Consider the following 12,280-nt stretch of genomic DNA (forward strand, 5'->3'; position numbering starts at 1 on the left):
GAGCTAACGCCACCCAAATGCCCTTTATGGGTTCCGTATGTCTCTTACGCTATGTTCAGGTTCTTCTATTTTATGCAATACAAAAGGTTACAAGAAAAAAAGGCAACTCTTATCCAGAGTTTTCTACACAATTAACACCACCGTTGACAGGTAATGTTAATTTATATAAATTAATAACTTACAAAACATTACATTATATACAGTCAGTAATAAATACACTGTTATAAACAGTAATGGACGTGTTAGAGCTCAAGGCAGTGCAGGAGAAGGATGATGGAACTAAACCTAGGAAACATGAACTACAAGTGAGAGAAACACAAAGATCCGAGCGTGCAACTTCCACTGAGCAAAGAAACCATCAAAGGGAGAACACACATCACACACTGCCTTATTACACTTAGTTGTATATGTACTGCATTGTGCTAGAAAAACAGAACTACCCTTTATCCTGTGCACAACAAAAGTGAACCCTACTGAGGAAAAAATACTGTTGTACATAGCAAGCAAACAGAAAAGATGTGCAATGGTATGAAATGACTTTAAAAGATCATCTGGAGATTTAACGAGACTATTAAATGTGCAGCAATGCAAAATCGTGGGTACCCCTTCTGTTTAGCCTGTAAAAACGATTAACCGCAATAAAGTGACAGATATTGCCCATGAGAGAAGGAAGACTATTTCTTTTAACAGGAAGAATCAAAAAAGTATCCACCAATTTTGAAACACATTGTGTAGAGTTTTATACTAAACTTTGTGTATTTAATAGGCTCTTGAAAAGACGTGAAAGTGTTTACAAAAAAGGCACACAGGTCCGCAGACAGGTGGTTAGGTGGACAGGTTTTATATGTAGAGTTACTATTCAGTAGTTTCTATCAGTCTAACTGGTATAAATCCCAAAACCTTAACAGTATAAAATCTCTCAGTTCTGTGTCGTTCACTTTCAACCAGTTCAGTAACAATTCAAGCTGGCTCCGGAACAACACAATGTTTTAAGATGACAAGGTTTAAACTACAATGTAAATCATCTGTTAATTTCCTGAGCAATCATTCCATACACGATCTTTAACCTTGACTCCAATCTCAAGTAGCTGAGAAGATCTTTTAGCCAATGTTAGACACAGGCCTAAGACCTAGATCGCAGGCTAGTCCTACAAGACAGCTTGCATGCTCATTAAGTGTTTAAAGTTCACCTACATACAGTACATTATGTATCAACAGGTGACATATCTTCTGTCACAATTTCTATATTAGCTTCTTCTTGTGATTCCCTTTTGCCAGGGTCAATCACACAGAGTGTCTTTGTATTGCTAAAATAGCTGATACTCTCACTCTCCTTTTCAGGTCCATCTGAATCCTCCTCTTCAAGAGTCAGTTCAAACTGGAACTTCTCCATTAGACCCTGACAGTCTCTATTCCGTTCATCAAGGGGAGGGGAGGGACTTTGAGGTATCATACTCTGGTACCAGTTCCTATTGTCTTCTAAAGTATCCAGGATGTCTTGTGCGTCAGGCTGCACTAGGTCCGCCCAGGTCTCCCAAAGTGGATGGACGATGTAATCAATGAATCCAACCTGAGAAACAAAATATTACACAAACATTACAAATGACTGATGCATTTTTTCAGAAAATATTCAACACCACTAAGGACCTGATTCTGAGAAGCAGCCTTTGGTTTTGCCTGCAAATAAATGCATCAGACTGGGCCCCCAAACCCAGTGTCTAAATAGCACCATTTGCACACATTATGCCTCTGCAAAATTTTACCGACAAAAATGAAAGTTGGCTTGAGGCCTTTTTTAACATCAGGCCCTAAGTGAAGGTTTAATTAAAAACAACGGTCACATGGACATTCAGAGATAAGGCTACCATTATGCCATCCCATAGTGAACACGTGATTATAGGATTGCTGTTATCTTTCTTTGGCTGACTCCAAACAACGTGTTGTGGTGCAATACTAAGGCAAAACTCAGGCTTAGTTAATCTTTGGGAGATAGAAGGCTTCGCTGTGGCTGCTATTTAAATGTCACCTCCCAACTGTTACTGTACAGAGGTACCTGAAGTAACAATATTGATTTTTCTTTTTTATGGCAATCGCAGTGCAATTCCCCTTGAGCATTCATTTGGCTGGCAGCTGTGAAAAAGCCAACGTTCTTAGATTGACTATCAGTCCGAATTCTGAATGTTACTGCTTTTATAGACTTCAATTTGACCTTTAATGATATCTTATTATCGCATATAGCTTGTGTGTGATGACTTGTTTTCTCTGCTTTGCACCTTTAAATAGAGAGATGTCTCTCCTTTCTGTTGCAGAAGTAGCTGCTGTTTTTCTGTTTGGATGCAGCCTACTACAACTTTCTTTTTTCTTTCTTAAGAGTGTACAAAACCAAATGAAGGACCCACGACAAAAACAATCCCTTGTCCACAGTGATGGTATAATATGTATGCAGGCCTCCTGTGGTACAGATGGATGTGTCATTGATGGAAATAATGATGGTCCAGGTTGGGTCTGTGAGTCCTTCAGACTATTGGCAAGCAAGCTCTGAATTGGCTCACTTTTTAATTGTCTGACAAACAGGACGTACAGGATGGAGAAAACTGAACGGCCATAAAGAGGATTGAAATTCTTCCATCTTGGCAGAATGTGTCACTTGACTCCGCGCACTGCTGGACAACATTTCTATGCAGCAGGAAAACGGCTCTCTAAGGGGCCAGACTCAACACGCGGATGTTTGCTTTGGAAATCACATATGCCTTCTTCAGACACAACAGGATGTCAATAGAACCATTATAATTCAATTGTAACATACTGTTGCAGCAGCTTAAACAAAAAGGTGATGAAAACTTCCTGCAGCACATGTTTGGAGGCACTTTTAAAGTGAAAAAACTCCAGTGTTTTGGTTATTGGATAGCGGGGTTCATTGACATTATAAAAGCTCCCAATATTCATAAAGGACTAATGGTCACAAATGCTGCAACTTTTAAATGAAACAAACAGTTAATTGTTCATCTAAACAAGCATCTCAAACAACCAAGCAAAGGATTTGCCTGTTTCTGAAAAGAATATTTACAAGATTTAAAAGGACATTATTTAGTACATTTGAGAATTTTAAATATGTTTGTATTTGTCATTCTTTCTATTTTAGGCTCTTTTAACTTCAAAATGTAAATGCCTCTCTCTGTTGATGCATTTTTTTTCTTGTTCAAATGGTTGCCATTCTGTTCAATTCCTGATCTCCCTGCACAACCACAATCCATGTTTTAAAATCTCTCTGAAGTGAGAAGACGGAGCAGAACAACGCTTCAACACTGCCTCAGGGGGCACATGGACATTTCCCTGCCAAACTGGGGTCATAGATTGTTGTTGGGCTAACAAATGAGCACAGATTTTTTTCAATGGTGACGTGAATAATTTTGAAACTACGTGGTTTAGCACAGGAGGACATTTAGAAATAATAATGATCAACTTTGTTAATTATTTGGTCCCACAAATCCTCGGCAATGTCTTGTTCAAGCCAATTAAATAAGTAACTGAGGCACCACTATCTAAAGAACAGAATGTGCTTTAGTCAACATAAGTCGTTGGGCTCAACATTGGGATGACTGGGTTAAATTCTACGGCTTGTGTTATACAGAACACACTACATGATCTAATGGTTCCTTTTAGCCTTAAAATCTATGAATGAGAACAAGGGATGTGCCAATGAGTTCTCACAAAGTAAGAAATATTCCAGTCTTCAAAGGAGCCAACTCCTTTTTAAATATTTGTATTGATTTAGATAAATACTGCCCTGCCTTCCCAATCCCCTCCTCCCAGGACTTCCAACAGGCCCTTAAGATTATATCCTGATAAACTGTGGGTTTCCACAGGTCTGACAGTCCACACTGGGTTGGCTGCTGTCTACAGATCTTTCCCAAAGCATTCTGGAGTGGATCCTGACTCTGGAAGTCCCTAGACTGTGCAAAATGTAAAGAGACTAGCCACTAAACAGAGACTGCCAAAACTTTGCTGACTTGGCAGGATATTGACCAATTTTGGAGGGACTCATTGAGGACCAAGGAGAAGGATGTTGTGAAGGATGAGAGAAGAATAGTAGATGGGGGAATCTGAATTGCACCTTCCCAGTCAGGGGGATCAGATAGATTCCCGATTGCTTCTGGAAGTAGGAACACAAAAAGAGAAGGCTAAGGCTGCATTTGAATGTAAGGCAAAGTGAAGCAGGAAAGAGAACACCTAGAATGGTCACGTAAATCTATAAAAGCTTCAAAGACATTCAGGTATTTGGGGTTTATCAGAATCAAACTTCTGAACCTTTGGATATTTACCTATTCCACTGAAACAAACCTGTCATTATAATTGAAAAGGCAGATGACCCTTGAGCATATTAAATGCAGCAAGAGGATGCCACGCCCTTAATAAAAATATCCAAATCAATGAAAAAACATCTGGACCAAACTCATCCCTGGTGTAACTCCATTGATGAAACCAAAGTCACACCAGGAATGAACTTGGCCCATTCAATTTAAAACTACAAACTGAAACAAATAAAATATACCCCAATGTAAAGTACCTGTGATTTCTCCACGGAGGCTGTGTGTTTGTCACACATTGGACTAATTTCCATTCCTCTCTCTCGTTCTTTGTCTCCCTGCTGGAAAAATTCCTCCATGATTCTGTCTGTCCACTGCCGATATAATTCCAGGGATTTTGTGGGATTACTCAAATCTGCACAATGTACCATATTTCGGAGAACCTGAAATTACATTAATAAGAAAACTCATAAAATCAAGTGGAATAAAAGAAGATTTCAGAGCATACCTGTTTGTTTAATCAAGAACACTTTAATCACAAAAGTCTTTGATTATGCAACATCCTATGAAAAAGTAACTTCTCAAAAATTTCTTCCAAATTACACTAGAGATTAGTTGTCAGGGTCTTTTGTGGAAGCACAAAGGGCACTGTGTGCCAAATCAGCTAACTCTATGGCTATACAGGGTGCAGTTGCAGTACGCCATCATGTAGGTCTGTTCTTGAATGCAGGTGCTTCCCACCATTCATAATTTCTTCTCTAAACTGAGCCTTTTATAGCTAAATAGCCCTGCTCTATTAACTGAATAACATCCCTTATACACAAACAAAATGGATTTGATTAATTGTGGACAAAGGGATTTACAGAGAAATGGAGTGTTCTATATTTTACAGCAACTTCTGTCTCCAGATTAACAGCTTTTAAAAAAATGAATTGTGATCTTTATGTTAAACCAGTGATAGAGTGGGAGGTTTTTTGGTGAGTTTGTTATTAAATGTCTGCCACCAAAGTCAAGGGAGGAATGGGGTGCTTTCCCTTTCTCTGAGAGAGTAAGCCCCTCTTCTCAATACTCTGAGACTCAGTGCTGTGGGTTTTTCTATGCACTGGGATATTCTGGAGCAGATCTCTCAGATACATAATAGAACAACTTCAACAAGAGAGAGAATGAGAGAACATTGCAGTGCCTAAATCCATCCTAGGGCTTTCCTGTACCTCTTTGCTTCTCTCCATGGTATTGAACAGTAGCAATATGGGTCTTACAAGCTTTGAATGATTCCTAAAAAAGTTAGCACTGAACTTTGCAACAAATGCCAAGACTATTACCCAGAGTAAAACTATGCAGCATGGTTTCTTCAACGAGGAATAAACTGTGCAAAATGACAAAAATCTAAGGAAAATTGCAATCACATACCTGTATACGATCTGTATAGTTATCCAAAAGGAGAACTCCTGAACTTGTCACTTTCTTAGTTTCCACCATAGTCTTTAGATCTGCCAAAAGGCTCATATGTTTGGACATATCTGTTGCCAATACCTTTATAAAAGAAGAAAACCTTGTGAAGTAAATGCAGAAGTGCAAAAAGGCGATTTTTCTCTTTAAGAACAGCAGTAGGGATAGCCAGAGTACAGTAAAGGTAGAATTCTTACCATGTCTATCACCATTTTCCTGAGAGTCTGACGCTGTTTCTTCGAAAGGTTCTGGAAGATATCACAGTGTTCTTCTTGCAGCAGTTTGAAACCCACAGCAAGATGGTGGTTTTCCAAGACAGATTCATCATTGTACATCAGAGCTAGTTCAGAATCTAGTAAAGAAGTGTGAAAGAAATCAGTAAGCATAATGCAGGATTTCAAACAGGAAATCCTTCTGTTGTGCATTGAGGTCTTTAGAATCATTTAAATAAATTATTAAAAACTACGCATGCTGTGTTCTACTGGTTCTCTTTTTGTTTCATCAGAGCCAAATAGCGTGTGGTATTCTAATATTAACACTCGTATACAAGTACTGTAATATACTCATTATTATTCAGTTTAATTGGTAACTAGCTTGAGATGAGAGAAAAAAATGATCTTTTTGTCACTAACAATAGAAAGCATAAAACATGCAAAGAAACTTTCCAAAATGGAGCCATACAGTTGTCTTGGAACTAATACATGTATTTAGCATGTTCCAAAGTAGACTATGAACTACAAACACTAATCTTTGGCTTTATCATCATCCATAACAACAATAAAAATATAAAATAAAATATTATGGATTATTTAGTTGTCTCATATTAGTTATAAAAGAACTGCCCAAGTTCACACTAATGACTGGAAGACTCACTGTGAATTAGTACTAGGAAAATAAACATGATTTATGTCATAAAGAGACCACATCACAAAGTTCACTTGTTTTTTTATTTTGACAACAGTTTAATTATTGCCCAGTTTCATGGTGCGCTAGTAGACTACTGCAGAATATTGCACGACAGTAACACAGTCTTAAGGAAGTAATTTGAGACCTTACTCTGCTATTAAATCTTTGTTGAACAAGGGAGAGAGTGTATTAGATTTGCAGATTAGTGTGGTACTACTGTATTTAAAACCAGACTTACTTGTATTAATAAGAAATTGGTTGGAGACACCAGGGTGATCCACATCATGAATTGCAGCTGCAAAAATAGCTGCAAGGATTTCCAAATCTGTGAAGACAGCCTAGGAAAAAATGAACAATATGAGCATGTGACCACAGCCTTTAAACTATAAGCTCTGAATGGTTTGCATGGAAAATTGTTAAAACTAATTGTCCTTGTTTTTAAGATTTAGCCTCCCATGAGCAAAATGTTTCTAGTCAGAAGAAAGCCCTTCAAACAGTACATGCACTTGTTACTGAAAATTATTTAAGGTATCTTTGCCCTAAGTAAACTAAGCCCTCAGAAAAAGCAGTACAGTATACTACTTTTGCAATATGAATGGATGCTGAAGCAGAATGCATCAGTTTAAGTGTTCTGCTATGTATTTTAATGATCTTAAAGTGAAGTCTTGAGTCTGTGAACAAAACTCCAATAGGTTTCAGATTTTGAGGAGTTGAGAGTGGACAGAATTTCATCTACAAACCAGAAGTAAGGACAAGACATGGAATTGACGCTCTGAACCTTGTATGGCGCTGGAATGCACAACCACCAGCCCACTGGTTAGCTCAAGATTACACACTTCAGTCATTCATGCCCTCTGTTGCCTTCCAGCAGTTAGGTTTCAGGGCCACCAATACTGCATATAGCTTCAATTAATTCACACAGAGGATCTATATATTGAAATATCCATTCAGATATCCTGTTTATTGCTTTAGAATCAGGGCCGACGAGAGGGGGAGGGGGGGAGCCGGTACAAATTACCGGGGCCTGGGGCCCAGGGCCCAGCTTCCCCCCCATCTCGTTGGCCCTGTTTAGCCGGTCCGCCCTTGCTGGGGGACCCGAAAAAATTCCGGGCCCGGCTTCCCCGCCCTCTCGTCGGCCCTGTTTAGATGGTCCGCCCTTGCTGGGGGGCCCGAAAATTTTTTTTCACTGGGGCCCGAACCCGCTCTCGGCGGCCCTGTTTAGAATTATCCAGTCAAATTTCTTCAATGCCCCAATAGAGATCACTTTGTTAAAAACAGAACAACTTACATCTAATGCAGGCGTAGAAAGAAGAACGTGTGTCGACTGGGCCACATCAGCAGCATGTAGGCTGTTATGGTAGGCTACGTCGGAATGGTAGTGGTCTTCCAAAGTCATCATGTAAGTTACAAAGGTGTCAGATGAGATTTTGAATGTTTTTAGTAGATCTCTCTCCTGTTTAATAAGTGTGAAAAGAATACATATTAAACATGCAACCAAAGGTGTCCTCATACACATATTTTAGGAGTTAACAAACCAGAAAACAATCAGAAAACATACAAGTGTTGTAAAAGAATAGCAAATGCATGTGGAATCTCTAACCTGAAATATGGCATACATAATACAGGTGAGGGGTCTGCTGTGTGAATATCTTGCAACATTAAATATGTTAAGACCCCATTTATTTAGATCCTCCAACTCCTATAGAAAAACAAAAACAATAAAAGAGAATAGTTACAATACTTTAAAAATGCATGTGGGAGCATGTACCACACACTATCATACCTATCAGTTTAATCAACTCCTCAGTATTTTCTGAAAGTTTAATAAGATGATAATTAATATTAAGTGGTGATTATCAAAGTACACGAAATGTAAATTAACACTGAAGAGTCTATGTCAAACCACTATTAAGTGGAGAACACATTGCATTGAGTCATAAGGGAATTATTTTCGGTGCTGTCTCATGTAGCTGCAGGAAACTCTAGCAAGAAGACAAAGGCAAAGTGTCCAATGGAAGACATGGCTGAGCTGTGTTCACCAATGCCTAAGACTTTACAGTTCAGAACTACTTAGTCACACCCTCCTCCTTCTGATCTTTTAAACTATTCTGATTAAATTTCAAAGGCCTGTACACACCTAAAAATATGCTCTAGGGGCCTGATTCAACTCCCATTGAAAACGTTAATTAAGACTTACAATACTCTTGTCAGGTAGGTAATATTTATTCCCATTTTACAAAAGAGGCTGTCAGGTTAGGATAAGTGACTTGGTCTACTAGTTCAAACAGACGAGAACAGAACCCATGAGACCTGGCTCCCATTTTAATGCTAAAGCTAGTAGACAGCATCATCTTTTCTCTCTTTCCAGCTTCAATGAAGATTTAGAATGATATAACTTCAAGGATGTTTTTGTACAAGAATCATGCACACCTTGGCCAGATGGTCTTCCTTTTCTGTTTTCACACCAAACCGCGAAATGCTGGTATTGTTTAAGCTTGAACTATGCATTAATTTTTTCACTCCACTGATCTGTGTCATGAGCTGCTGTTTTTTCTTCTTCTCTCTGTCTTTCTGTGTGGGAGAGGGAATCTCCACATCATTTTGTTTGTCTGCGAAAGAAAAACGGTGAAATGATTCAACTACACGGAATCAGGACACAGCAAACTCTCACTTTAAAATCAACCATTTGGAGACGCTCCATTAAGTTTTAATTTTATACACATGATAATTTTAGAACCTTGCAACCTACTTTAAACAATCACTCCTGAATATTTAAAGTATTTTAATAAACCATTAAAAATCACATTGAATTTAAAATACTACATTCAAGCAAACAATGATTATTGTAAATTAAGACGTTATTACTCATTACCAGTGTCTTTAACATAGTAATCATTAATCATGAAAGGCTCATACCCTCAGGTCTAAATCCTCTAGTAACACAAATGCTGGTCTAAGATCTTATGCTGGTGTAAAGGATGTTAGTGATCTTAGGAAGAGGAGGTCAAATTCACTGTTGGTGTAACTATACTAGTATCAGGGTAGTTATATCAGAAGAGAATTTGGCCCCTGATGAGTATAGCAGGCTGTCAGAAACAGCTGACTCTTTCCTCTTGTGAGTGGAGCTGCCACTGAATGTGAAAGAAGGATGTGTCCAGGGTAGTTGAAATCTAGGCTGATTTCCACCTCACACAGATTCACCCCGGAGGCCTGGTGTATTTTAAAGATGGCCCCTCCTGATCTAAACCTAGTGCAGGACAGCAACATAACTATTGTCTGCCCTCCACTGTAATGGATCTTCCCTTTGGGCTTTGCTGGGGCATGATACACCATGCAGTTATCCTTTATGCCTGCTAACACCAACTTTGCTTAATTTGTGCAATAGTCTATTAGTGTTTGTATAATATAATGTCCACCCTTTAGATTAATTCCAATCATTAAAAGTGAACAAAGTGTCCTACAGTACACTGAACTAATTTATGTCCTTAGATTTGTGTAGAGCTACACCTCTACCCCGATATAACGCGACCCGATATAACATGAATTCGGATATAACGTGGTAAAGCAGCGCTCCGGGGGGGCGGGGCTGCGCACTCTGGTGGATCAAAGCAAGTTCAATATAATGCGGTTTCACCTATAACGCAGTAAGATTTTTTGGCTCCCGAGGACAGCGTTATATCAGGGTAGAGGTGTATTATTGACTTCAACGGGCGTTAAGCACACGTAACTGGGGAGAGAATTTGGCCTGCTGTGCTTTGTTTTAATAAATAAATCTATTTACATAATTAGTTATCGCCTTTCATTTAATGGAACACAAATAATTTATTTATTGGATTAAAATGAAGAAAGAATGGCACACGACTTTTGTAGGGCGCAGTTTTCGTGCACTTGTGAAATAGATTATAATCCCCTTGCACTTTTGCAGATCTGATCATCTCTAAAGGAACTAGGGCATTAGCTGTGTTTTCCTTTGCTTAATTAAAGTTCTGTGTAATAAGAACTACTATTGTGTCTGCAACATTGCAATTAAGAAGAAAGACATTATTCACAATGACTGTCGATTTGGCATCAATGAGTGTTTCCCTTGCGAGTAGGCAATGGACCAACAGAAGTATTTCCTATATACAATCTCCTTAGCAATGTTGAGTGCTAAAGCAGGACAAAATGAAGATCCTAAACAAAAACCTTGTTACTTGATAAAATAACTAAACTCATTAATTATGTGAATTTTTTGAGAAAAATCCTTCCAACAGGTCGAGCTTGCTGATACAGAAGAGTGATGGAGATCAAGAAACAATAAAAATTAAAACCTGTACTTAACAGTAAAAGGTTTTAAGGTTAGTGATCTAGCTACATACAGTATACTCATGTTGCTAAGTGGCCACCACAAAATATTACTTCTTATGAAAATACTCTACTTGAGTTTAAGAATGTATATTTTTTACCTTGATTTAGAGTACTGGAGTACCTGCCATTCAACAGGCAGGTATTGTAAGTAGTTCATTGATTTTAAATATAAAAAAGGTGCAGACAGATATTCTGTACCTTCAACACCACATATTACGGTTTCTAAAGACTGTTATAATTCCCACTCCCACCGAGTTTTTATTGTTTTCTATCAGTCCTACTTGTGGTCCCCTTTAAACCATCCAGAACATATGATCACCTGAGAAAGTGACTGTCATCTCCTCTATGATTCTATGGTCAGCCACCAAAGGTTTAACAATTTGTTCTACAAAGTGTCTGTTCCATGTGTTCTTAAATGAGTCTATGAGTATATATTGCTAGTAAAATTAGCTACTACTCAAAACCTGTAAAATATGCTGCAGGAGAAATCCAAGTATCTGAGATGAGAATCACTTCTCTAGAAAGCAAATACAAAATCAGGGTCTGGTCCTGCAGCTCTCTCACGTGAGTATTCCAACGGTGCAGGGTTGGGCCCTTAATGTTTATTGTATGAAAGCCTGTCATTAGCTGTTATCACTAGTCCTATAATTACCACTCACAAAAAAGAACCACTCTCATTTGGGATTGGATTCATACTGAAGTTGAAAATAAATTACTTTAAAAAATCACATTCTATAGTGTAGGTCTATATTTAGAACTTCTGCAGCATACAAAACGGCACAGAAACAGATGTTGCCGTTCCACAAGGCTATAATTCTCTGATGAGATGAGAAAGAAAGGGAGCAGCTTTGTCACTGCAGAGGATGACATATTGCGAAAAAACATTTTTTGGTTGTTGTAAATCCATCTAGATAGGGCCAAGATAGGGGTAAGAATACTCTTCCCCCCTACCCCCCAGTTTGGTCATTGATATGGATACAAAACCTGCTGCCCTTACTCTGGCAGAATGCCCATTGATTAAATAAGGGCTTCAGGATTGGGCCATTAGTAGCAAATTTGACCCAAAGAAAGACACAGTGAGTGGGGCATCTCTACACTCCGCGGAGGACTTACTCCACAGCACTTAGTGAAGTTGCACCTATTTGAGCCAATAGTGAATTTGGCCCTCTGACTAATCAAGGCTATGATATATCATGCACCTTATTCATACCATGAGCTGTTCATAGCTGTATGTATGTGTTCCTTTGCGCATTCTGAGCATTACAAAACCA

At 38.6% G+C, this 12,280-nt stretch overlaps 1 protein-coding gene across 2 annotated transcripts in view; it reads right to left on the reverse strand.

The window, feature by feature from the left end:
- Positions 1 to 368: 368 nt before the first annotated feature.
- LOC112115931 (cAMP-specific 3',5'-cyclic phosphodiesterase 4B) overlaps positions 369 to 12,280 on the reverse strand; it is a 395,215-nt gene continuing 383,303 nt past the window's right edge. For both annotated transcript variants that reach the window (XM_024213161.2, XM_024213162.2), the window contains 8 exons: positions 9,093 to 9,271; positions 8,263 to 8,361; positions 7,951 to 8,115; positions 6,901 to 7,000; positions 5,954 to 6,108; positions 5,718 to 5,840; positions 4,568 to 4,750; positions 369 to 1,570 (listed from right to left, as the gene is read on the reverse strand). In XM_024213161.2, coding sequence (XP_024068929.2) covers positions 1,205 to 1,570; positions 4,568 to 4,750; positions 5,718 to 5,840; positions 5,954 to 6,108; positions 6,901 to 7,000; positions 7,951 to 8,115; positions 8,263 to 8,361; positions 9,093 to 9,271 — 1,370 coding nt within the window. In that variant the 3' untranslated portion in view covers positions 369 to 1,204. The remainder of the gene's footprint in view (positions 1,571 to 4,567; positions 4,751 to 5,717; positions 5,841 to 5,953; positions 6,109 to 6,900; positions 7,001 to 7,950; positions 8,116 to 8,262; positions 8,362 to 9,092; positions 9,272 to 12,280) is intronic.

Source organism: Terrapene carolina, unplaced genomic scaffold, assembly GCF_002925995.2.
Source record: "Terrapene carolina triunguis isolate 2854851 unplaced genomic scaffold, T_m_triunguis-2.0 Scaffold211, whole genome shotgun sequence".
NCBI classification, from domain to species: Eukaryota; Metazoa; Chordata; order Testudines; family Emydidae; genus Terrapene; species Terrapene triunguis.